At 45.1% G+C, this 27,057-nt stretch overlaps 1 protein-coding gene across 1 annotated transcript in view; it reads left to right on the top strand.

The window, feature by feature from the left end:
• The window catches only part of LOC140191227 (uncharacterized), a 129,005-nt gene that overhangs the window by 28,565 nt on the left and 73,383 nt on the right, over nt 1-27,057 (top strand). Inside the window, exons 5-7 of the mRNA XM_072248416.1 lie at nt 11,700-11,840; nt 13,660-13,800; nt 19,929-20,069. Coding sequence (XP_072104517.1) covers nt 11,700-11,840; nt 13,660-13,800; nt 19,929-20,069 — 423 coding nt within the window. The remainder of the gene's footprint in view (nt 1-11,699; nt 11,841-13,659; nt 13,801-19,928; nt 20,070-27,057) is intronic.

Here is a 27,057-nt window from a genome sequence, read left to right as displayed (position 1 = left end):
CATAGCCAGACTGATGTGGTTCCTGGAGAACGATTGGGAAGCCCAATACCCGTGTCTTTCCGCAAGCACGGTCCGACTGGACCTCTCCTGGACTGGGGCCCTGAACAAGGGCCACTAGTTTTATCGGGACCGATACTGACTCAGTATCAGTTGCCCATGAGGACCGTTCCTAATCCCCAAGCCAGAGTTGTGGGACAAGCACCTAATATGCAAATCCATAAGCCCTGGATCCCTTCCAAACTCCGGTATACTGAATGCTGCCCTTAACAAATAGGTCGACCCCCAAGGGGTCTATAATTATTTAAGAACTGTCCTGACTATTTATTCCGTGAACTCCCGAGATTTGTTCCCTCTGGCAATGGCCGTACTTACTCCAACCGATCAGACATGATCAGACTCTGCTCGGATATGGCAGCTATGAACCATTAATAGCAACCGGATAAACTGAATCGTGGATGACCGGAAACATATTGGATGCCTTGTCCCTGGGTCAGAACCTAAAGTCCAGTGGTAGAGAGGCAGATCAACACTGGCAATTTGGCAGCGAAAATGAAAAGGTTTGTTAGCTCTGTATGTGGTGTTACCTGCCCCGTGAGTATCTCGTGAATATAATGTAATGGCCTTGTGCCAGTGGAATGATGTAATTTTCTTGTGATATTCGTGGTGATGTGATGTCATGTGATGGTATGTACCAACTGGTATATAAGGGGAAACTGCAGTTGTTGCGTAGTTCGTTTTGTTGGGAGTCCACCATTCATAGTTACACCATTGGACAAGAATAAAGAGTGAGAGTGAGGAATCCCCAGCTCCGAACAAACCCCAAAAGGATTGGGATTAACCAGCGGCATTCGGCTCATTATGGGGGTGACTAATATTTGGAACCATCCGTACGTGGCACACACGTTTTGTTAACCCTGACATGGTTTGGGTATTGTGTGATGATCACTTTGTCGAAAGGTCAGTTACTTGTGGGTGTGAATTGGGATGATGTTTTTGCAGGGAAATGTACTATGGACATGTGTTCGATGTTTAGGGATCTCTTGTAGGATGTTAAGGCTAAATTTGTTCCGGTGAAGAAAATAAAGAATGGTAGGGTGAAGGAAGCATGGGTGACCAGTGAGATGGAAAATCTAGTCAGATGGAAGAAGGCAGCATACATGAGGTTTAGGAAGCAAGGATCAGATGGGTCTATTGAGGAATATAGGGTAGCAAGAAAGGAGCTTAAGAAGGGGCTGAGAAAAGCAAGAAGGGGGCATGAGAAGGCCTTGGCGAGTTGGGTAAAGGAAAACCCCCAAGGCATTCTTCAATTATGTGAAGAACAAAAGGATGATAGGAGTGAAGGTAGGACCGATTAGAGATAAAGATGGGAAGATGTGCCTGGAGGTTGTGGAAGTGAAAGAGGTCCTCAATGAATACTTTTCTTCAGTATTCACCAGTGAGAGGGAACTTGATGACAGTGAGGACAATATGAGTGAGGTTGATGTTCTGGAGCATGTTGATATTAAGGGAGAGGAGGTGTTGCAGTTGTTAAAATACATTAGGACGGATAAGTCCCCGGGGCCTGATGGAATATTCCCCAGGCTGCTCTACGAGGCGAGGGAAGAGATTGCTGAGCCTCTGGCTAGGTTCTTTATGTCCTTGTTGTCCACAGGAATGGTACTGGAGGATTGGAGGGAGGCGAATGTTGTTCCCTTGTTGAAAAAAGATAGTAGGGATAGTCCAGGTAATTATAGACCAAAGAGCCTTACATCTGTGGTGGGAAAGCTGTTGGAAAAGATTCTTAGAGATAGGATGTATGGGCATTTAGAGAATCATGGTCTGATCAGGGACAGTCAGCATGGCTTTGTGAAGGGCAGATCGTGTCTAACAAGCCTAGAGTTCTTTGAGGAGATGACCAGGCATACAGTTGAGGGTAGTGCAGTGGATGTGATCTTCATGGATTTTAGTAAGGCATTTGACAAGGTTCCACGTGGTAGGCTTATTCAGAAAGTCAGAAGGCATGGGATCCAGGGAAGTTTGGCCAGGTGGATTCAGAATTGGCTTGCCTGCAGAAGGCAGAGGGTCGTGGTGGAGGGAGTACATTCAGATTGGAGGGTTGTGACTAGAGGTGTCCCACAAGGATCAATTCTGGGACTTCTACTCTTTGTGATTTTTATTAACGACCTAGATGTTGGGGTAGAAGGGTGTGTTGACAAGTTTTCAGACGACACAAAGATTGGTGGTGTTGTAGATAGTGTAGAGGATTGTCGAAGATTGCAGAGAGATATTGATAGGATGCAGAAGTGGGCTGAGAAGTGGCAGATGGAGTTCAACCCAGAGAAGTGTGAGGTGGTACACTTTGGAAGGACAGACTCCAAGGCAGAGTACAAAGTAAATGGCAGGATACTTGGTAGTGTGGAGGAGCAGAGGGATCTGGGGGTACATGTCCACAGATCACTGAAAGTTGCCTCACAGGTAGATAAGGTAGTTAAGAAAGCTTATGGGGTGATATCTTTCATAAGTTGAGGGATAGAGTTTAACAGTTGTGATGTAATGATGCAGCTCTATAAAACTCTGGTTAGGCCACACTTGGAGTACTGTGTCCAGTTCTGGTCACCTCACTGTAGGAAGGATGTGGAAGCATTAGAAAGGATACAGAGGAGATTTACCATGATGCTGCCTGGTTTAGAGAGTATGGATTATGATCAGAGATTAAGGGAGCTAGGGCTTTACTCTTTGGAGAGAAGCAGGATGAGAGGAGACATGATAGAGGTGTACAAGGTAGTAAGAGGAATAGATAGAGTGAATAGCCAATGCCTCTTCCCTCGGGCACCATTGCTCAATACAAGAGGACATGGCTTAAAGATAAGGGGTGGGAAGTTCAAGGGGGATTTTAGAGGAAGGTTTTTTACTCAGAGAGTGGTTGGTGCGTGGAATGCACTGCCTGAGTCAGTGGTGGAGGCAGATACACTAGTGAAGCTTAAGAGACTACTAGACAGGTATATGGAGGAAGTTAAGGTGGGGGGTTATATAGGAAGCAGGTTTTGAGTGTCAGCACAACATTGTGGGCCGAAGGGCCTGTAATGTGCTGTACTATACTATATTCTATGTTCTATGATGGGCTGGAGGAAGTGTTGAGGGAGGTGGTCGGGGCAGGTCTGAAGCAAGGTCTCTTCTTCGTTTCCACGAAATATAAATTTCCACAGCCACACCTTTGTCCAGGAGGAGGTGATGCACGATGAAGAGAGGGCAAACAATATTTATGATTGTGAAGGATTTTGTCTGTTCACACAGATATCGATGAGTGTGAATCCTCTCCGTGTCACCATCATGCAACTTGTCACAACATGTTGGGTTCCTACCAGTGCAACTGTGTTGCAGGGTTTAAAGCATCTACTGCGATCGCCAGCCTCACTGCAGGGAAGGTTTGATAGATAGATAGATATACTTTATTGATCCTGAGGGAAATTGGGTTTCGATACAGCCGCACCAACCAAGAATAGAGCATAAATATAGCAATACAAAAACCACAAACATTCACACAACAAAATGCAAACTATGCCAGATGGAAATAAGTCCAGGACCAGCCTATTGGCTCAGGGTGTCTGACCCTCCACGGGAGGAGCTGCAAAGTTCGATGTTCACAGGCAGGAACAACCTCCCGTGACGCCCAGTGTTGTATCTCATTGGAATATGACCAGAGTCCAACAGCAAAAAGTTCAATATCCGGTCTACAAACATGTTCCTCGATCGTAATATGACCCGGATTGCACCATCCGTTGTTAAGCAGAACAATAAGCACCCAACTCCTTTATGCTTACCACTCTCAGTGCACTTCCGGTCAGCCCGAATGGTCTGGAAGCCGTCCATGGAAAAGTTTTGATCGGGTATGTCCTCATGCAGTCCCGTTCCAGTAAAACACATAACACTGCACTCCCGAAGTGTTCTCTGATGCCTGGCTAACGCCGTGAACTCGTCCATTTTATTACCCACTGAATTACTCTTCTCCATAAGTCTCTGTTTTCTCAACCCGGTCCTCTTTCCTCACCTTAGTGATCTCCCTCTGCATCCTCTGTGTGTTTTCCTCCAGATTTCAGCAGGGGTGTCCGCCGCTCTGCTCGCTAAACCAGCCGGCATAAGCTCAATCAGCTGGTCCTTGGAATAAACAATGCTACCATGCTTCTGTCCCGCTAATGAGATGTGTCAGGATGTAACTATTTCCAGCGCTAAAAACCCAAATAAAATTCTCTCTGCCAGCATGTTAGAGAGGGTGCAGCTTCAACGTGTTACCGTGAAAAAAAATAGAAAAAATAACATAGTTAAAAAAATAAGAAGGAAAGAGTAAGAATACTGGTCGGAATGGCTGTAACAGGCTATGAACTGTGACCGTAAGGACTTTGTATCTCCCTGAAAATGGAGAATTTATCTCAAGGCCGTTTTGATGTCATCAATCTGTGGAGAGAGGATCTGGAGAAGTGAGAAAATGAGGCAGGAAAGTGTGGCCCTGATAGGGTGGGGAGACTGAGTTTGTAAAGGAGACACCATGCATCCAGGTAATGGATGAATGACCACAGTTAGAGAGAAATTAAAATAAAAATGTCAAATGCAGATTGGAAACCAGGGATGGTGCTGGAATCTCCCAGCATTCTGTTTCTCACCTGCAGATGCTTCTTGACCTGCTGAGTATTTCCAATGCTGTGCTTCCAATGCAGATTCAGGGAGGGAGTGGGCAATGAACTGAAATTTAAATGTGACTAAACCTGGTCGAACAGGTGACCGACCATTTGGTTCCTTGTGTCAATTCCATCTGCTCCTTAACTCCATTCACCTGATTTTCTTGCTCAAACCATAAGTCCCCTTCCCAAGAATTGTCACTCAATCCTTTATCCCAGCGGAGGTCTTCTCTGGATTAAACAACACAGTGCTGAGTTACTCCATCCCAACCCACAGAGCCCAGGTATAAAAGGGAGCAATCCATGTTTACTATTGAGAGAGATTTTCCCAGTTCACACAGATATCGATGAATGCAAGTCCTCACCTTGTCACAAACATGCAACTTGCATCAACGTAATGGGATCCTACCAGTGCAACTGCAACACAGGGTTTCAAGCATTACTTGCGACCACCAACCACACGGCAGGGAAAGTTTGTGAAGATAAGGACTTTGTCTCAAATTGAAAATGGTGAAAAAATCCCAACTGCTTATAGATGTCAGTCCACCACAATTCTCCAGCAGAGTCCTACAGCTAAAGAAGAATTTAATAGGCACTATACTGAGCAAATTGCAGAAAGGAGTCCTTGTGAGGAGGTGGGAAAGTTATCATTGGTTTTTCTGTTGTTTCCTTTGATAACTCTGATCATTCATTCAAATAGGAAGGCAAAGGACTGACAAGCAAATGGGGATAGCTCATTGCAGTTGGCATGGATGAGATGGGCCAAAGGGACTTTTTCTGTGTTGTATTACTCTATGACTCTATATTTTAGAGTTTGGGAAATGAATTCATTGACCAGTCATGTTCCTTTAGAAACAGAAGATAAAATAATGCATTGCCCAGGGATAGGTGTGACTTAAAATTTGTGAAGGTAAGGATTTAATATAACAATGAAATGGAGAAGCAACGCCAGGGAGGGGTTATTATTGACAATCCTACACATTACTGGGAGTCAAGAAGAATAAGAATATAGCAGGCAATTCTCGTGCAAGTCCCACATTATTGTGATAGCTCTGGAGTTCGCGACCTGCCGAGTTCCTCCAACATTTTGTGTGTGTCTGTTGATTTGTTGCGTTTGCTTCGATGGTTCTGATAATCAGTTCTGTATATTTAAGAGTTTGTGAAATGATTTTATTGAGCAGTCATGTTTCTTTGCAAAACATTGACCGTGTACTATCAGGGAACATGTCTGGCCAGATTTGGCATCTGTAGCTGACATGATGGTTACTATCCCAATCCTGGATCACTAACTTTCACATGGTCCAACAACACCCTATCGGAACAAGAGACGGATTAGTGCAGAGTAGATGGAGCTTGTTCTGGGAGGGGAAATCCAATAGGATACGTGTGTGATCTTGAGAGGGAGAGGAAGATTCAGAGATGGACCATGTAAGGATGAGAGCAGCTGGTGAGGAATTATATGCAGAATTAAAAGGGCTAGAACCTAACTGAGTTATTAATTCGTGACAAGTCGTTCTGTGAGAATAATGCATGAACAAAGAGGTGTTTGTTCCATGAGAAGCTTCTCAGTCTACATGTGATAAGGATGTATATCGACAGCTCCAAAGAGTATTCTGGGTTCCCTCGGCTGCAGATTTTCTGAAGCTGGGTGAGCAGCGACTCTGTGCTGCCAACTGAGCACGCAAGCTTGCTAGTAAAGAGTATGTACTTTTAAGTAAACTGTGTTTGACAGTTATTCCCTGGGTCGGAACCTAAAGGCCTCTGGTGGAGAGGCAGATCGACATCTTGGCACTGTGAGCAGGGCCTGAATATGTGGTAGGTCCCTCACCAAAATTGAGTAAGTGGATGGTGGACCGTTGGGGTGAATCAGAGAGAAACGGGCCCACAAGGTAAACTTTAACCTTGTTTCCTCTCTGCTCTGCGATGACTCTGTTTGTTCCCTCATTTTGGCGGAGAAAATCCACTGATGGGTTCCAAAGGGAATAGTAAATTTAAGATTGGCAGTTCCAGTCCCGCGGAATAGTAAATTCAAGACGGGCGGTTCCAGTCCCGTGGAATACGGGGGTGGGGGGTGGGGTTGGCGGGGTGGGAACGGTGTCTTCGGAGTCCATTACAGAAAATAATAGACAACTCTCCAGACAATGAATAGAAACTGAGACAAATGTCGTTCCCATTGTCTAAATATTTAGGAAAAGACAATTGGCCTGCAGGAGGTACATTTGATTTAAACTTAATATGGAAAGTGAAAGCAGGGAAAAAGTACGGTCGCCCAATTGGCCTATGGCGATAAAAGGCAGCAATAAAAGAAGACAGACATAAATTAACTTGTTGGATCCATAACGCTAAGCAAAGAGGGATAGCCGTACGTGATAAAAGAGGCAATCCCAGGAGTTGGCAAGAGTTGAGAGCGATTTGTGAAGAATGGGATAAGGGACAGAAACAGACAATGGAGACGGAGGAAGAAATTGTATCAGAGACAAAATGTACTGGTCATGGAAGGATGAATAAAGGGAAAAAGGAAACGGAAAATAAAAGTAATTCTGGGGTACCCCGCCTCCCTCCACACATACCGACCAATTCCCCAAACGATACTGATGATGACTGGGAATGGGTAAGGCGACCTAATAATCCCACCGTACTACCCACAAGTGCGTCGGTGCCTGTTTTACCACGGTCCTGTTCTGCGCCCTCATATGGTTCTCGCCTTGATGCCTCAATCACCTACTCAATGGTCATTGCATAGCCAGACTGATGTGGTTCCTGGAGAGCAATTGGGAAGCCCAATACCCCTTTCTTCCAGCAAGCACGGTCAGACTGGACCTCTCCTGGACTGGGCCCCTGAACAAGGGCCACTAGTTTTATCAGGACCGATACTGATTCAGTATCAGTCGCCCATGAGGACGATTCCTAATCCACAAGCCAGAGTTGTGGGACAAGCACCTACTATGCAAATCCATAAGCCCTGGATCCTTCCTGAACTCTGGTATATTGAATGCTGCCCTTAACAAAAAGGTCAACCCCAAGGGGTCTGTAATTACTTAAGAACTGTCCTGACTATTTATTCCGTGAACTCCCGAGATTTGTTCCCTCTGGCAATGGCCGCACTTACTCCAACCGATCAGACATGATCAGACTCTGCTCGGACACGGCAGCTATGAACCATTAATAGCAACCGGATAAACTGAATCGTGGATGACCGGAAACATATTGGATGCCTTGTCCCTGGGTCAGAACCTAAAGTCCAGTGGTAGAGAGGCAGATCAACACTGGCAATTTGGCAGCGAAAATGAAAAAGTTTGTTCGCTCTGTATATGTTGTTACCTGCCCCGTGAGTATCTCGTGAATATAATGTAATGGTCTTGTGTCATTGGAATGATGTAATTGTCTTGTGATAGTGTGCTGATGTGATGTCATGTGATGGCATGTACCAACTGGTATATAAGGGGCAACCGCAGTTGTTGCGTAGTTCGTTTTGTTGGGAGTCCACCATTCATAGTTACACCATCGGAGAAGAAGGAAGAGTGAGAGTGAGGAATCCCCAGCTCCAAACGAACCCCAAAAGGATTGGGATTAACCAGCGGCATTCAGCTCATTATGGGGGTGACTAATATTTGGATCCATCCGTACGTGGCACACACGTTTTGTTAACCCTGACATGGTTTGGGTATTGTGTGATGATCACTTTGTCGAAAGGTCAGGTACTTTGAGAAATCGTATTCTGCGTCACAACTTCGGACAAGGCATTTCGGCTGGGAGCTGCTTCAGCAGTGACGTCTTTACTTCAGGGACCGGTCCAAAGCTTGTTTGGGAAGCCTCTCCTCTGGAATATTTCAGGAAGCATTTGGACTTACTAAATTACCATCTTAAGACTGTGCTTAAATAAGATCTGTTAAGAATTGTCTTTAAGTTCAACTGTTTGTAACTATAAAACGAATAACACTGTTAACCATCTGTTTAAGTTAATCGTTCATTTACTGTTCGATGTTTTTTTGAGTAGTGGTTAATAAATGTCATTGCTTATTTCATAAAAATCTGACTCAAATTCATCTCCATTGCTGCTGAAACATAACAATGTATCGAAAGCAGCACCACTGCAATTGCCGGAATTATGATGCAGTGGCCATTACAGAGACTTGGCTGGCACCAGGGCAGGAATGCATTCTCAGTATTCCTGGATTTCAGTGCTTTAGAAGGGATAGAGAAGGGGGGAAGGAGAGGAGGCGTGGCATTACTGGTCAGGGATACTATTACAGCTACAGAAAGGGTGGGTAATGTAGCAGGATCCTCCTTTGAGTCAGTATGGGTGTAAGTCAGGAACAGGAAGGGAGCGGTTACTCTATTGGGAGTATTCTATAGGACCTCTGGTAGCAGCAGAGATACCAAGGAGCAGATTGGGAAGCAGATTTTGGAAAGGTGCAAAAATAACAGGGTTGTTATCATGGGTGACTTTAACTTCCCTAATATTGATTGGCTTCTGATTAGTTCCAAGGGTGTAGATGGGGCAGAGTTTGTTAAGTGTGTCCAGGATGGATTCCTGTCACAGTATGTTGACAGGCCGACTAGGGAGAATGCCATATTAGATCTAGTGTTAGGTAACAAACCAGGTCAGGTCACAGATTTCTCAGTGGGTGAGCATCTGGAGGACAGTGACCACTGCTCCCTGGCCTTTAGCATTATCATGGAAAAGGATAGAATCAAAGAGGACAGGAAAATTTTTAATTGGGGAAGGGCAAATTATGAGGCTATAAGGCTAGAACTTGCGGGTGTGAATTGGGATGATGTTTTTGTCGGGAAATGTACTATGGACATGTGGTTGATGTTTAGGGAACTCTTGCAGGATGTTAGGGATAAATTTGTCCCCGTGAGGAAGATAAAGAATGGTAGGGTGAAGGAAACATGGGTGACAAATGAGATGGAAAATCTAGTCAGGTGGAAGAAGGCAGCATACATGAGGTTTAGGAAGAAACGATCAGATGGGTCCATTGAGGAATATAGGACAGTAAGAAAGAAGCTTAAGAAGGAGCTGAGAAGAGCAAGAAGCGGGCATGAGAAGGCCTTGGCAAGTAGGGTAAAGGAAAGCCCCAAGGCATTCTTCAATTATGTGAAGAACAAAAGGATGACAGGAGTGAAGGTAGGACCGATTAGAGATAAAGGTGGGAAGATGTGCCTGGAGGTTCTGGAAGTGAAAGAGGTCATCAATGAGTACTTTTCTTCGGTATTCACCAGTGAGAGGGAACTTGATGACAGTGAAGACGATATGAGTAAGGTTGATGTTCTGGAGCATGTTGATATTAAGGGAGAGGAGGTGTTGCAGTTGTTAAAATACATTAGGAGCGATAACTCCCTTGGGCCTGATGGAATATTCCCCAGGCTGCTCCACGAGATGAGGGAAGAGATTGCTGAGCCTATGGCTAGGATCTTTATGTTCTCGTTGTCCATGGGAATGGTACCAGAGGATTAGAGGGAGGCAAATGTTGTCCCCTTGTTCAAAAAAGTTAGTAGGGATATTCTGGGTAATTATAGACCACTGAGCCTTACGTTTGTGGTGGGAAACCTGTTGGAAAAGATTCTTAGAGATAGGATCTCTGGGCATTTAGAGAATCATGGTCTGATCAGGGTCAGTCAGCATGGCTTTGTGAAGGGCAGATCGTGTCTAACAAGCCTGATAGAGTTCTTTGAAGAGGTGACCAGGCATATAATTCAGGGTAGTGCAGTGGATGTGATCTTCATGGATTTTAGTAAGGCATTTGACAAGGTTCCACACGGTAGGCTTATTCAGAAAGTCAGAAGGCATGGGATCCAGGGAAGTTTGGCCAGGTGGATTCAGAATTGGCTTGCCTGCAGAAGGCAGAGGGTCGTAGTGGAGGGAGTACATTCAGATTGGAGGGTTGTGACTAGTGGTGTCCCACAAGGATCAGGTCTGGGACCTCTATTCTTTGTGATTTTTATTAACGACCTGGATGTGTGGGTAGAAAGTTGGGTTGGCAAGTTTGCAGATGACACAAAGGTTGGTAGTGTTGTAGATAGTGTAGAGGATTGTCAAAGATTTCAGAGAGACATTGATGGGATGCAGAAGTGGCAGATGGAGTTCAACCTGTAGAAATGTGAGGTGGTACACTTTGGAAGGACAAACTCCAAGGCAGAGTACAAAATAAATGGCAGGATACTTGGTAGTGTGGAGGAGCAGAGGGATCTGGGGGTACATGTCCACAGATCACTGAAAGTTGCCTCGCAGGTAGATAGGGTAGTTAAGAAAGCTTATGGTGTGTTAGCTTTCATAAGTTGAGGGATAGAGTTTAAGAGTTGCGATGTAATGATGCAGCTCTATAAAACTCTGGTTAGGCCACACTTGGAGTATTGTGTCCAGTTCTGGTCGCCTCACTATAGGAAGGATGTGGAAGCATTGGAAAGGATACAGAGGAGATTTACCAGGATGTTGCCTGGTTTAGAGAGTATGGATTATGATCAGAGATTAAGGGCGCTAGAGCTTTACTCTTTGGAGAGAAAGAGGATGAGAGGAGACATGATAGAGGTGTATAAGATATTCGGAGGAATAGATAGAGTGGACAGCCAGCGGCTCTTCCCTCGGGCACCCTGCTCAATGCAAGAGGACATGGCTTAAAGATAAGGGGTGGGAAGTTCAAGGGGGATTTTAGAGGAAGGTTTTTTACTCAGAGAGTGGTTGATGCGTGGAATGCACTGCCTGAGTCAGTGGTGGAGGCAGATACACTAGTGAAGTTTAAGAGACTACTGGATAGGTATATGGAGGAATTTAAGATGTGGGTGTTATACGGGAGGCAGGGTTAGAGGGTCAGCACATCATTGTGGGCCGAATTGCCTGTAATGTGCTGTACTATTCCATGTTCTGTGATGGGCTGGAGGAAGTGTTGAGGGAGGTGGTCAAGGCAGGTCTGAAGCAAGGTCTCTTCTTCGTGTCCATGAAATATAAATTTCCACAGCCACACCTTTGTCCAGGAGGAGGTGAGGCACGATGAAGAGCTGGCAAACAATATTTATGATTGTGGAGGATTTTGTCTGTTCACACAGATATCGATGAGTGTGTATCGTCTCCGTGTCACCATCATGCAACTTGTCACAACACGTTGGGTTCCTACCAGTGCAACTGCATTGCAGGGTATCAGGCATCTACTGCGACCACCAGCCTCACTGCAGGGAAGGTTTGTGAAGGTAAGGACTTTGTATCTCCCTGAAAATGGAGAATTTATCTCAAGGCCGTTTTGATGTCATCAATCTGTGGAGAGAGGATCTGGAGAAGTGAGAAAATGAGGCAGGAAAGTGTGTCCCTGATAGGGTGGGGAGACTGAGTTTGTAAAGGAGACACAATGCATCCAGGTAATGGATGAATAACCACAGCTAGAGAGAAATTAAAGTAAAAATATCAAATGCAGAGTAGAACATGCTGCAGATCGGAAACCAGGGGTGGTGCTGGAATCTCCCAGCATTGTGTTTCGCACCTACAGATGCTTCTTGACCTACTGAGTATTTCCAATGCTGTGCTTCCAATGCAGATTCAGGGAGGGAGTGGGCAATGAACTGAAATTTAAATGTGACTAAACCTCGTCTTGCGACGGTCAAATTAAAGATGAACGGAGCGCTGAGAGTCCTCTTTCCTCCCTGCTCCCGTCCAATGAAAAGCAGCTCCAGTACAGAAGACAGGGTAGCTGCCGACCTTCCACACTGTTGTCGATAAGCTCATAAAATGGAGAGCAGGGAAGCAACAATCCCAGTTTCTCAGAGGTGACCGGACATTTGGTTCCTTGAGTCAATTCTATCTGCTCCTTAACACCATTCACCTGATTTTCTTTCTCAAACCATAAGGCCCCTTCCCAAGAATTGTCACTCAATCCTTTGTTTGAGTGGAGGTCTTCCCTGGATTAAACAACACAGTGCTGAGTCACTCCATCCCGACCCACAGAGCGCAGGTATAAAAGGGAGCAATCTGTGTTTACTATTGAGAGAGATTTTCCCTGTTCACACAGATATCGATGAATGCAAGTCCTCACCTTGTCACAAACATGCAACTTGTATCAACGTAATGGGATCCTACCAGTGCAACTGCAACACAGGGTTTCAGGCATTACCTGCGACCACCAACCACACGGCAGGGAAAGTTTGTGAAGATAAGGACTTTTTCTCAAGATGAAAATGGTGAATAAATCCCAACTGATTGTGGATGTCAGTCCTCCACAATTCTCCTGCAGACTCCTACAGCTAAAGAAGAATTTAATAGGCACTGTACTGTGCAAATTGCACAAAGGAGTCATTGTGGGGAGGTGGGAAAGTTATCATTGTTTTTTTTATTCTTTCCTTTGATAACTCTGATCGTTCTTTCAAATAGGAAGGCCAAGGGACTGACAAGCAAATGGGGTAGCTCATTGCGGTTGGCATGGATGAGATGGGCCAAAGGGTCTTTTTCTGTACTGTATTACTCTATGACTCTATATTTTAGAGTTTGGGAAATGAATTCATTGACCAGTCTTGTTCCTTTAGAAACAGGAGACAAAGTAATGCATTGCCCAGGGACAGGTGTGACCTGAAGTGGCAGATCTAGCTGGCATGCTGATTACTATTCCAGTCTTGCTTGCCAAACTCTCACACAGTCTAATGTCACCCTCTTGGAGCAGGTTCAGTGAGGGTCTGAGTAATCCACGGGGACACAGACGTGATCCTGACAGGGAGAGGAAGAGTCAGTGATGGACCGTGTCAAGATGAGAGCATCTTTGAGATTGCTATCTAAAATGTTAACGTTTCTCAGTTCTGTATGATTGTAGGGAGCGACATCAATGCAATTGTTGATGGACTGGAGAAGGGTTGAGCAAGTTAGTCTGGACAGGATTTAAGCAAGGACTGGCGTCCCACCAAAGGTCAGGTGTAGCTGGCCCCATTTTAAAAACCACTGCACACCTCTGTCCCGGAGTAAGTAGTACATGTGTAACAGGGAGAAAACAATGTTTCTGATTGTCAAGGATTTTGTCTGTTCACACAGATATTGATGAGTGCAAATCCTCGCCCTGCGACAAAAAGGCAACTTGTAGCAACACAGTTGGTTCGTACCAGTGCAACTGCTTTGCAGGGTTTCAAGCAACTCCTGCGACTGTCAACCTTGCATCAGGAAAAGTTTGTGAAGGTAAGAACTTACTATAACAATGAAATGGAGAAGCAACGCCAAGAAGGGGTTATTATTGACAATCCTACACATTATTGGGAGTCAAGAAGAATAAGAATATAGCAGGCAATTCTCGTGCAAGTCCCACATTATTGTGATAGCTCTGGAGTTCGCGACCTGCCGAGTTCCTCCAACATTTTGTGTGTGTCTGTTGATTTGTTGTGTTTGCTTCGATAGTTCTGATAATCAGTTCTGTATATTTAAGAGTTTGTGAAATGATTTGATTGAGCAGTCATGTTCCTTCGCAAAACATTGACCATGCATTATCAGGGAACATGTCTGGCCAGATTTGGCATCTGGAGCTGACATGATGGTTACTATCCCAATCCTGGATCACAAAATCTCACATGGTCCAACAACACCCTATCGGAACAAGAGACGGAGTAGTGTGGAGTAGACGGAGCTTGTTCTGGGAGGGGAAATCCAATAGGACGTTTGTGATCTTGAGAGGGAGAGGAAGATTCAGAGATGGACCATGTAAAGATGAGAGCAGCTGGTGAGGAATTATATGCAGAATTAAAAGGGCTAGAACCTAACTGAGTTATTAACAGCTTGACAAGTCGTTCAGTGAGAATAATGTATGAAGAAAGTGGTGTTTGTTCCATGAGAAGCTTCTCAGTCTACATATGATAACAATGTATATCAACAGCTCCAAAGAGTATGCTGGGTTCCCACCGCTGCAGATTTTCTGAAGCTGGGTGAGCAGCGACTCTGTGCTGCCAACTGAGCACGCAAGCTTGCTAGTAAAGAGTATGTACTTTTAAGTAAACTGTGTTTGACAGTTATTCCCTGGGTCGGAACCTAAAGGCCTCTGGTAGAGAGGCAGATCGACATCTTGGCACTGTGAGCAGGGCCCCAATATGTGGTAGGCCCCTCACCAAAATTGAATAAGTGGACAGCGGACCATTGGGGTGAATCAGAGAGAAACGGGCCCACAAGGTAAACTTTAACCTTGTTTCCTCTCTGCTCTCCGATGACTCTGTTTGTTCCTTCATTTTGGCGGGGAAAATCCACTGACGGGTCCCAAGGGAATAGTAAATTCAAGATGGGCGGTTCCAGTCCCGCTGAATATTAAATTCAAGACAGGCGGTCCCAGTCCCCTGGAATACAGGGGGGATGGGGGAACGGTGTCATCGGAGTCCATTACAGAAAATAATAGACAAGTCTCCAAAAAATGAATAGAAACTGAGACGAATGTTGTTCCCGTTGTCTAAATATTTGGGAAAAGACAATTGGCCTGCAGGAGGTACATTTGATTTACATTTAATATAGAAAGGGAAAGCAGGGAAAGAGTATGGTCGCCCAATTGGCCTATGGCAACAAAAGGCAGAAGTAAAAGAAGGCAGACATAAATTAACTTGTTGGATCCATAACGCTAAGCGAAGAGGGATAGCCGTACGTGATAAAAGAGGCAATCCTAGGAGTTGGTAAGAGTTGAGAGCGATTTGTGAAGAATGGGATAAGGAACAGAAACAGACAAAGGAGACGGAGGAAGAAATTGTATCAGAGACAAAATGTACTGGTCATGGAAGAATGAATAAAGGGAAATAGGAAACGGAAAATAGAAGTAATTCTGGGGTACCCCGCCTCCCTCCACACATACCGACCGATTCCCCAAACGATACTGATGATGACTGGGAATGGGTAAGGTGACCTAATAATCCCACCGTACTACCCACAAGTGCGTCGGTGCCTGTTTTACCACGGTCCTGTTCTGCACCTCATATGGTTCTCGCCTTGATGCCTCAATCACCTACTCAACGGTCATTGCATAGCCAGACTGATGTGGTTCCTGGAGAACGATTGGGAAGCCCAATACCCGTGTCTTCCAGCAAGCACGGTCAGACTGGACCTCTCCTGGACTGGGCCCCTGAACAAGGGCCACTAGTTTTATCGGGACCGATACTGACTCAGTATCAGTTGCCCATGAGGACCGTTCCTAATCCACAAGCCAGAGTTGTGGGACAAGCACCTACTATGCAAATCCATAAGCCCTGGATCCCTTCTGAACTCTGGTATACTGAATGCTGCCCTTAACAAATAGGTCGACCCCCAAGGGGTCTGTAATTATTTAAGAACTGTCCTGACTATTTATTCCATGAACTCCCGAGATTTGTTCCCTCTGGCAATGGCCGTACTTACTCCAACCGATCAGACATGATCAGACTCTGCTCGGACATGGCAGCTATGAACCACTAATAGCAACCGGGTAAACTGAATCACGGATGACCGGAAACATCTTGGATGCCTTGTCCCTGCGTCAGAACCTAAAGTCCGCTGGTAGAGAGGCAGATCAACACTGGCAATTTGGCAGCGAAAATGAAAAAGTTTATTAGCTCTGTATATGTTGTTACCTGCCCCGTGAGTATCTCGTGAATATATTGTAATGGTCTTGTGCCATTGGAATGATGTAATTGTCTTGTGGTAGTATGGTGATGTGATGTCATGTGATGGCATGTACCAACGGGTATGCAGTTGTTGTGTAGTTCGTTTTGTTGGGAGTCCACTGTTGGTAGTTACACCATCGGAGAACAAGAAAGAGTGAGAGTGAAGAATCCCCAGCTCCGAACGAACCCCAAAAGGATTGGGAGTAACCAGCGGCATTCGGCTCATTATGGGTGTGACTGATATTTGGAACTGTCTGTACATGGTACACACGTTTTGTTAACCCTGACATGGTTTGGGTATTGTGTGATGATCACTTTGTCGAAAGGTCAGTTACTTTGAGAAATCGTATTCTGCGTCACAACTTCGGACAAGGCATTTCGGCTGGGAGCTGCATCAGCAGTGACGTCTTTACTTCAGGGACCGATCCAAAGCTTGTTTGGGAAGTCTCTCCTCTTGAATATTTCAGGAAGCATTTGGACTTCCTAAATCATCACCTTAAGACTGTGCTTAAATAAGATCTGTTAAGAATTGTCTTTAAGTTCAACTGTTTGGTAACTATAAACGCATAACGCTGTTAACATCCGTTTAAGTTAATCGTTCGTTTATTGTTCAATGTTTTTTTTGAGTAATGGTTAATAAATGTCGTTGCTTATTTCATAAAAATCTGATTCAAATTCATCTCCATTGCTGCTGGAACATAACAATGTATCAAAAGCAGCACCACTGCACTTGCCGGAATTATTATGCAGTGGCCATTACAGAGACTTGGCTGGCACCAGGGCAGGAATGCATTCTCAGTATTCCTGGATTTCAGTGCTTTAAAAGGGATAGAGAACGGGGGAAGGGGAGGAGGCGTGGCATTACTGGTCAGGGATACTATTACAGCTACAGAAAGGGTGGGTAATGTAGCAGGATCCTCCTTTGAGTCAGTATGGGTGGAAGTCAGGAACAGGAAGGGAGTGGTTACTCTATTGGAAGTATTCTTATAGGCCCCCTGGTAGCAGCAGGGATACCGAGGAGCAGATTGGGAGGCAGATTTTGGAAAGGTGAAAAAATAACAGGGTTGTTATCATGGGTGACTTTAACTTCCCTAATATTGATTGGCTCCTGATTAGTTCCAAGGGTGTACATGGAGCAGAGTTTGTTAAGAGTGTCCAGGATGGCTTCCTGTCACAATATGTTGTCAGGCCGACTAGGGGGAATGCCATACTAGATCTAGTATTAGGTAACGAACCAGGTCAGGTCACAGATCTCTCAGTGGGTGAGCATCTAGGGGACAGAGACCACTGCTCCCTGGCTTTTAACATTATCATGGAAAAGGGTAGAATCAAAGAGGACAGGAAAATTTTTAATGGGGATGGGCAAATTATGAGGCTATAAGGCTAGAACTTGCAGGTGTGAATTGGGATGATGTTATTGCAGGGAAATGTACTATGGACGTGTGGTCGATGTTTAGGGAACTCTTGCAGGATGTTAAGGCTAAATTTGTCCTGGTGAGGAAGGTAAAGAATGGTAGGGTGAAGGAACCATGGGTGACAAGTGAGATGGAAAATCTAGTCAGGTGGAAGAAGGCAGCATACATGAGGTTTAGGAAGCAAGGATCAGATGGGTCTATTGAGGAATATAGGGTAGTAAGAAAGGAGCTGAAGAAGGGGCTGAGGAGAGCAAGAAGGAGGCATGAGAAGGCCTTGGCGAGTTGGGTAAAGGAAAACCCCAAGGCTTTCTTCAATTATGTGAAGAACAAAAGGACGACAGGAGTGAAGGTAGGACCGATTGGAGATAAAGGTGGGAAGATGTGCCTGGAGGCTGTGTAAGTGAGCGAGGTCCACAATGAATACTTCTCTTCGGTATTCACCAATAAGAGGGAATTTGATGACAGTGAGGACAATATGAGTGAGGTTGATGTTCTGGAGCATGTAGATATTAAGGGAGCGGAGGTGTTGGAGTTGTTAAAATACATTAGGACGGATAACTCCCTTGGGCCTGATGGAATATTCCCCAGGCTGCTCCATTAGGCGAGGGAAGAGATTGCTGAGCCTCTGGCTAGGGGCTTTATGTTCTCGTTGTCCATGGGAATGGTACCAGAGGATTGGAGGGAGGCGAATATTGCCCCCTTGTTCAAAAAAAGTGAGTCTGGATATTCTGGGTAATTATAGAGCAGTGAGCCTTACGTCTGTGGTGGGAAAGCTGTTGGAAAAGATTCTTAGAGATAGGATCTCTGGGCATTTAGAGAATCATGGTCTGATCAGGGTCAGTCAGCATGGCTTTGTGAAAGGCAGATCGTGTCTAACAAGTCTGATAGAGTACTTTGAGGAGGTGACCAGGCGTATAATTCAGGGTAGTGCAGTGGATGTGATCTTCATGGATTTTAGTAAGGCATTTGACAAGGTTCCACCCGGTAGGCTTATTCAGAAAGTCAGAAGGCATGGGATCCAGGGAAGTTTGGCCAGGTGGATTCAGAATTGGCTTGCCTGCAGAAGGCAGCGGGTCGTAGTGGAGGGTGTACATTCAGATTGGAGGGTTGTGACTAGTGGTGTCCCACAAGGATCAGTTCCGGGACGTCTACTCTTTGTGATTTTTATTAATGACCTGGGCGTGTGGGTAGAAAGGTGGGTTGGCAAGTTTGCAGATGACACAAAGGTTGGTGGTGTTGTAGATAGTGTAGAGGATTGTCGGAAGATTTCAGAGAGACATTGATAGGATGCAGAAGTGGGCTGAGAAGTGGCAGATGGAGTTCAACCCGGAGAAATGTGAGGTGGTACACTTTGGAAGGACAAACTCTAAGGCAGAGTACAAATTAAATGGCAGGATACTTGTTAGTGTGGCGGAGCAGAGGGATCTGGGGGTACATGTCCACAGATCACTGAAAGTTGCCTCGCAGGTAGATAGGGTAGTTAAGAAAGCTTATGGGGTGTTAGCTTTCTTAAGTCGAGGGATAGAGTTTAAGAGTTGCAATGTAATGATGCAGCTCTATAAAACTCTGGCTAGGCCACACTTGGAGTACTGTGGACAGTTCTGGTCGCCTAACTATAGGAAGGATGTGGAAGCATTGGAAAGGATACAGAGGAGATTTACCAGAATGCTGCCTGGTTTAGAGAGTATGGATTATGATCAGAGATTAAGGGCGCTAGGGCTTTACTCTTTGGAGAGAAAGAGGATGAGAGGAGACATGATAGAGGTGTATAAGATATTGAGAGGAATAGATAGAGTGGATAGCCAGCGGTTCTTCCCTCGGGCACCACTGCTCAATACAAGAGGACATGGCTTAAAGATAAGGGGTGGGAAGTTCAAGGGGGGTTTTAGGGGAAGCTTTTTTACTCAGAGAGTGGTTGGTGCGTGGAATGCACTGCCTGAGTCAGTGGTACAGGCAGATACACTAGTGAAGTTTAAGAGACTACTAGATAGGTATATGGAGGAATTTAAGATGTGGGTGTTATACGGGAGGCAGGGCTAGAGGGTCAGCACATCATTGTGGGCCGAATTGCCTGTAATGCGCTGTACTATTCTATGTTCTATGTTCTATGATGGGCTGGAGGAAGTGTTGAGGGAGGTGGTCGGGGCAGGTCTGAAGCAAGGTCTCTTCTTCATGTCCATGAAATATAAATTTCCACAGCCACACCTTTGTCCAGGAGGAGGTGAGGCACGATGAAGAGCGGGCAAACAATATTTATGATTGTGGAGGATTTTGTCTGTTCACACAGATATCGATGAGTGTGTATCGTCTCCGTGTCACCATCGTGCAACTTGTCACAACATGTTGGGTTCCTACCTGTGCAACTGCGTTGCAGGGTATCAGGCATCTACTGCGACCACCAGCCTCACTGCAGGGAAGGTGTGTGAAGGTAAGGATTTTGTATCTCCCTGAAAATGGAGAATTTATCTCAAGGCTGTTTTGATGTCATCAATCTATGGAGAGAGGATCTGGAGAAGTGAGAAAATGAGGCAGGAAAGTGTGTCCCTGATAGGGTGGGGAGACTGAGTTTGTAAAGGAGACACAATGCATCCAGGTAATGGATGAATAACCACAGTTAGAGAGAAATTAAAGTAAAAATCTCAAATGCAGAATAGAACATGCTGCAGATCGGAAACCAGGGATGGTGCTGGAATCTCCCAGCCTTCTGTTTCTCACCTACAGACGCTTCTTGACCTACTGAGTATTTCCAATGTTGTGCTTCCAATGCAGATTCAGGGAGGGAGTGGACAATGAACTGAAATTTAAATGTGACTAAACCTGCTCTTGCCACAGTCATATTACAGATAAATGGAGCACTGAGAATCCTCTTTCCTCCCTGCTCCCGTCCAATGAAAAGCATCTCCAGTACAGAAGGCAGGGCTGCTGCCAATCTTCCGCATTGTTGTCAATAAGCTCATAAAGTGGAGAGCAGGGAAGCAACCATCCCAGTTTCTCACAGGTGACCAACCATTTCATGATCAGACTCTGCTCGGATATGGCAGCTATGAACCATTAATAGCAACCGGGTAAACTGAATCACGGATGACGGGAAACATATTGGATGCCTTGTCCCTGGGTCAGAACCTAAAGTCCAGTGGTAGAGAGGCAGATCAACACCGGCAATTTGGCAGCGAAAATGAAAAAGTTTGTTAGCTCTGTATGTGGTGTTACCTGCCCCGTGAGTATCTCGTGAATATAATGTAATGGTCTTGTGCCATTGGAATGATGTAATTTTCTTGTGATAGTCGTGGTGATGTGATGTCATGTGCTGGTATGTACCAACTGGTATATAAGGGGAAACCGCAGTTGTTGCGTAGTTCGTTTTGTTGGGAGTCCACCATTCATAATTACACTGTTGGACAAGAATAAAGAGTGAGAGTGAGGAATCCCCAGCTCCGAACAAACCCCAAAAGGATTGGGATTAACCAGCGGCATTCGGCTCATTAGGGGGTGACTAATATTTGGAACCATCCGTACGTGGCACACACGTTTTGTTAACCCTGACATGGTTTGGGTATTGTGTGATGATCACTTTGTCGAAAGGTCAGTTACTTGTGGGTGTGAATTGGGATGATGTTTTTGCAGGGAAATGTACTATGGACATGTGTTCGATGTTTAGGGATCTCTTGTAGGATGTTAAGGCTAAATTTGTTCCGGTGAAGAAAATAAAGAATGGTAGGGTGAAGGAACCATGGGTGACCAGTGAGATGAAAAATCTAGTCAGGTGGAAGAAGGCAGCATACATGAGGTTTAGGAAGCAAGGATCAGATGGGTCTATTGAGGAATATAGGGTAGCAAGAAAGGAGCTTAAGAAGCGGCTGAGAAAAGCAAGAAGGGGGCATGAGAAGGCCTTAGCGAGTAGGGTAAAGGAAAACCCCAAGGCATTCTTCAATTATGTGAAGAACAAAAGGATGATAGGAGTGAAGGTAGGACCGATTAGAGATAAAGATGGGAAGATGTGCCTGGAGGTTGTGGAAGTGAAAGAGGTCCTCAATGAATACTTTTCTTCGGTATTCACCAGTGAGAGGGAACTTGATGACAGTGAGGACAATATGAGTGAGGTTGATGTTCTGGAGCATGTTGATATTAAGGGAGAGGAGGTGTTGCAGTTGTTAAAATACATTAGGACGGATAAGTCCCCGGGGCCTGATGGAATATTCCCCAGGCTGCTCTACGAGGCGAGGGAAGAGATTGCTGAGCCTCTGGCTAGGTTCTTTATGTCCTTGTTGTCCACAGGAATGGTACTGGAGGATTGGAGGGAGGCGAATGTTGTCCCCTTGTGGAAAAAAGATAGTAGGGATAGTCCAGGTAATTATAAACCAAAGAGCCTTACATCTGTGGTGGGAAAGCTGTTGGAAAAAATTCTTAGAGATAGGATGTATGGGCATTTAGAGAATCATGGTCTGATCAGGGACAGTCAGCATGGCTTTGTGAAGGGCAGATCGTGTCTAACAAGCCTAGAGTTCTTTGAGGAGATGACCAGGCATACAGTTGAGGGTAGTGCAGTGGATGTGATCTTCATGGATTTTAGTAAGGCATTTGACAAGGTTCCACATGGTAGGCTTATTCAGAAAGTCAGAAGGCATGGGATCCAGGGAAGTTTGGCCAGGTGGATTCAGAATTGGCTTGCCTGCAGAAGGCAGTGGGTCGTGGTGGAGGGAGTACATTCAGATTGGAGGGTTGTGACTAGAGGTGTCCCACAAGGATCAGTTCTGGGACTTCTACTCTTTGTGATTTTTATTAACGACCTAGATGTTGGGGTAGAAGGGTCGGTTGACAAGTTTGCAGATGACACAAAGGTTAGTGGTGTTGTAGATAGTGTAGAGGATTGTCGAAGGTTGCAGAGAGACATTGAGAGAATGCAGAAGTGGGCTGAGAAGTGGCAGATGGAGTTCAACCCAGAGAAGTGTGAGGTGGTACACTTTGGAAGGACAAACTCCAAGGCAGAGTACAAAGTAAATGGCAGGATACTTTGACAGTGTGGAGGAGCAGAGGGATCTGGGGGTACATGTCCACAGATCACTGAAAGTTGCCTCACAGGTATATAAGGTAGTTAAGAAAGCTTATGGGGTGATAGCTTTCATAAGTTGAGGGATAGAATTTAACAGTTGTGATGTAATGATGCAGCTCTATAAAACTCTGGTTAGGCCACACTTGGAGTACTGTGTCCAGTTCTGGTCACCTCACTGTAGGAAGGATGTGGAAGCATTAGAAAGGATACAGAGGAGATTTACCATGATGCTGCCTGGTTTAGAGAGTATGGATTATGATCAGAGATTAAGGGAGCTAGGGCTTTACTCTTTGGAGAGAAGCAGGATGAGAGGAGACATGATAGAGGTGTACAAGGTAGTAAGAGGAATAGATAGAGTGAATAGCCAATGCCTCTTCCCTCGGGCACCATTGCTCAATACAAGAGGACATGGCTTAAAGATAAGGGGTGGGAAGTTCAAGGGGGATTTTAGAGGAAGGTTTTTTACTCAGAGAGTGGTTGGTGCGTGGAATGCACTGCCTGAGTCAGTGGTGGAGGCAGATACACTAGTGAAGCTTAAGAGACTACTAGACAGGTATATGGAGGAAGTTAAGGTGGGGGGTTATATAGGAAGCAGGTTTTGAGTGTCAGCACAACATTGTGGGCCGAAGGGCCTGTAATGTGCTGTACTATACTATATTCTATGTTCTATGATGGGCTGGAGGAAGTGTTGAGGGAGGTGGTCGGGGCAGGTCTGAAGCAAGGTCTCTTCTTCGTTTCCACGAAATATAAATTTCCACAGCCACACCTTTGTCCAGGAGGAGGTGATGCACGATGAAGAGAGGGCAAACAATATTTATGATTGTGAAGGATTTTGTCTGTTCACACAGATATCGATGAGTGTGAATCCTCTCCGTGTCACCATCATGCAACTTGTCACAACATGTTGGGTTCCTACCAGTGCAACTGTGTTGCAGGGTTTAAAGCATCTACTGCGATCGCCAGCCTCACTGCAGGGAAGGTTTGATAGATAGATAGATATACTTTATTGATCCTGAGGGAAATTGGGTTTCGATACAGCCGCACCAACCAAGAATAGAGCATAAATATAGCAATACAAAAACCACAAACATTCACACAACAAAATGCAAACTATGCCAGATGGAAATAAGTCCAGGACCAGCCTATTGGCTCAGGGTGTCTGACCCTCCACGGGAGGAGCTGCAAAGTTCGATGTTCACAGGCAGGAACAACCTCCCGTGACGCCCAGTGTTGTATCTCATTGGAATATGACCAGAGTCCAACAGCAAAAAGTTCAATATCCGGTCTACAAACATGTTCCTCGATCGTAATATGACCCGGATTGCACCATCCGTTGTTAAGCAGAACAATAAGCACCCAACTCCTTTATGCTTACCACTCTCAGTGCACTTCCGGTCAGCCCGAATGGTCTGGAAGCCGTCCATGGAAAAGTTTTGATCGGGTATGTCCTCATGCAGTCCCGTTCCAGTAAAACACATAACACTGCACTCCCGAAGTGTTCTCTGATGCCTGGCTAACGCCGTGAACTCGTCCATTTTATTACCCACTGAATTACTCTTCTCCATAAGTCTCTGTTTTCTCAACCCGGTCCTCTTTCCTCACCTTAGTGATCTCCCTCTGCATCCTCTGTGTGTTTTCCTCCAGATTTCAGCAGGGGTGTCCGCCGCTCTGCTCGCTAAACCAGCCGGCATAAGCTCAATCAGCTGGTCCTTGGAATAAACAATGCTACCATGCTTCTGTCCCGCTAATGAGATGTGTCAGGATGTAACTATTTCCAGCGCTAAAAACCCAAATAAAATTCTCTCTGCCAGCATGTTAGAGAGGGTGCAGCTTCAATGTGTTACCGTGAAAAAAAATACAAAAAATAACATAGTTAAAAAAATAAGAAGGAAAGAGTAAGAATACTGGTCGGAATGGCTGTAACAGGCTATGAACTGTGACCGTAAGGACTTTGTATCTCCCTGAAAATGGAGAATTTATCTCAAGGCCGTTTTGATGTCATCAATCTGTGGAGAGAGGATCTGGAGAAGTGAGAAAATGAGGCAGGAAAGTGTGGCCCTGATAGGGTGGGGAGACTGAGTTTGTAAAGGAGACACCATGCATCCAGGTAATGGATGAATGACCACAGTTAGAGAGAAATTAAAATAAAAATGTCAAATGCAGATTGGAAACCAGGGATGGTGCTGGAATCTCCCAGCATTCTGTTTCTCACCTACAGATGCTTCTTGACCTGCTGAGTATTTCCAATGCTGTGCTTCCAATGCAGATTCAGGGAGGGAGTGGGCAATGAACTGAAATTTAAATGTGACTAAACCTGGTCGAACAGGTGACCGACCATTTGGTTCCTTGTGTCAATTCCATCTGCTCCTTAACTCCATTCACCTGATTTTCTTGCTCAAACCATAAGGCCCCTTCCCAAGAATTGTCACTCAATCCTTTATCCCAGCGGAGGTCTTCTCTGGATTAAACAACACAGTGCTGAGTTACTCCATCCCAACCCACAGAGCCCAGGTATAAAAGGGAGCAATCCATGTTTACTATTGAGAGAGATTTTCCCAGTTCACACAGATATCGATGAATGCAAGTCCTCACCTTGTCACAAACATGCAACTTGCATCAACGTAATGGGATCCTACCAGTGCAACTGCAACACAGGGTTTCAAGCATTACTTGCAACCACCAACCACACGGCAGGGAAAGTTTGTGAAGATAAGGACTTTGTCTCAAATTGAAAATGGTGAAAAAATCCCAACTGCTTATAGATGTCAGTCCACCACAATTCTCCAGCAGAGTCCTACAGCTAAAGAAGAATTTAATAGGCACTATACTGAGCAAATTGCAGAAAGGAGTCCTTGTGGGGAGGTGGGAAAGTTATCATTGGTTTTTCTGTTGTTTCCTTTGATAACTCTGATCATTCATTCAAATAGGAAGGCAAAGGACTGACAAGCAAATGGGGATAGCTCATTGCAGTTGGCATGGATGAGATGGGCCAAAGGGACTTTTTCTGTGTTGTATTACTCTATGACTCTATATTTTAGAGTTTGGGAAATGAATTCATTGACCAGTCATGTTCCTTTAGAAACAGAAGATAAAATAATGCATTGCCCAGGGATAGGTGTGACTTAAAATTTGTGAAGGTAAGGATTTAATATAACAATGAAATGGAGAAGCAACGCCAAGGAGGGGTTATTATTGACAATCCTACACATTACTGGGAGTCAAGAAGAATAAGAATATAGCAGGCAATTCTCGTGCAAGTCCCACATTATTGTGATAGCTCTGGAGTTCGCGACCTGCCGAGTTCCTCCAACATTTTGTGTGTGTCTGTTGATTTGTTGCGTTTGCTTTGATGGTTCTGATAATCAGTTCTGTATATTTAAGAGTTTGTGAAATGATTTTATTGAGCAGTCATGTTTCTTTGCAAAACATTGACCGTGTACTATCAGGGAACATGTCTGGCCAGATTTGGCATCTGTAGCTGACATGATGGTTACTATCCCAATCCTGGATCACTAACTTTCACATGGTCCAACAACACCCTATCGGAACAAGAGACGGATTAGTGCAGAGTAGATGGAGCTTGTTCTGGGAGGGGAAATCCAATAGGATACGTGTGTGATCTTGAGAGGGAGAGGAAGATTCAGAGATGGACCATGTAAAGATGAGAGCAGCTGGTGAGGAATTATATGCAGAATTAAAAGGGCTAGAACCTAACTGAGTTATTAATTCGTGACAAGTCGTTCTGTGAGAATAATGCATGAACAAAGAGGTGTTTGTTCCATGAGAAGCTTCTCAGTCTACATGTGATAACAATGGATATCGACAGCTCCAGAGAGTATTCTGGGTTCCCTCAGCTGCAGATTTTCTGAAACTGGGTGAGCAGCGACTCTGTGCTGCCAACTGAGCACGCAAGCTTGCTAGTAAAGAGTATGTACTTTTAAGTAAACTGTGTTTGACAGTTATTCCCTGGGTCGGAACCTAAAGGCCTCTGGTGGAGAGGCAGATCGACATCTTGGCACTGTGAGCAGGGCCTGAATATGTGGTAGGCCCCTCACCAAAATTGAATAAGTGGATGGTGGACCGTTGGGGTGAATCAGAGAGAAACGGGCCCACAAGGTAAACTTTAACCTTGTTTCCTCTCTGCTCTGCGATGACTCTGTTTGTTCCCTCATTTTGGCGGAGAAAATCCACTGATGGGTTCCAAAGGGAATAGTAAATTTAAGATGGGCGGTTCCAGTCCCGCGGAATAGTAAATTCAAGACGGGCGGTTCCAGTCCCGTGGAATATGGGGGTGGGGGGGGGTTGGCGGGGTGGGAACGGTGTCTTAGGAGTCCATTACAGAAAATAATAGACAACTCTCCAGACA

This window comes from Mobula birostris, chromosome 32, assembly GCF_030028105.1.
Source record: "Mobula birostris isolate sMobBir1 chromosome 32, sMobBir1.hap1, whole genome shotgun sequence".
In the NCBI taxonomy this organism is placed as follows: Eukaryota; Metazoa; Chordata; class Chondrichthyes; order Myliobatiformes; family Myliobatidae; genus Mobula; species Mobula birostris.
The sequence above is the reverse complement of the archived record's forward strand: the minus strand, read 5'-3'. Positions and strand labels throughout refer to the sequence as shown.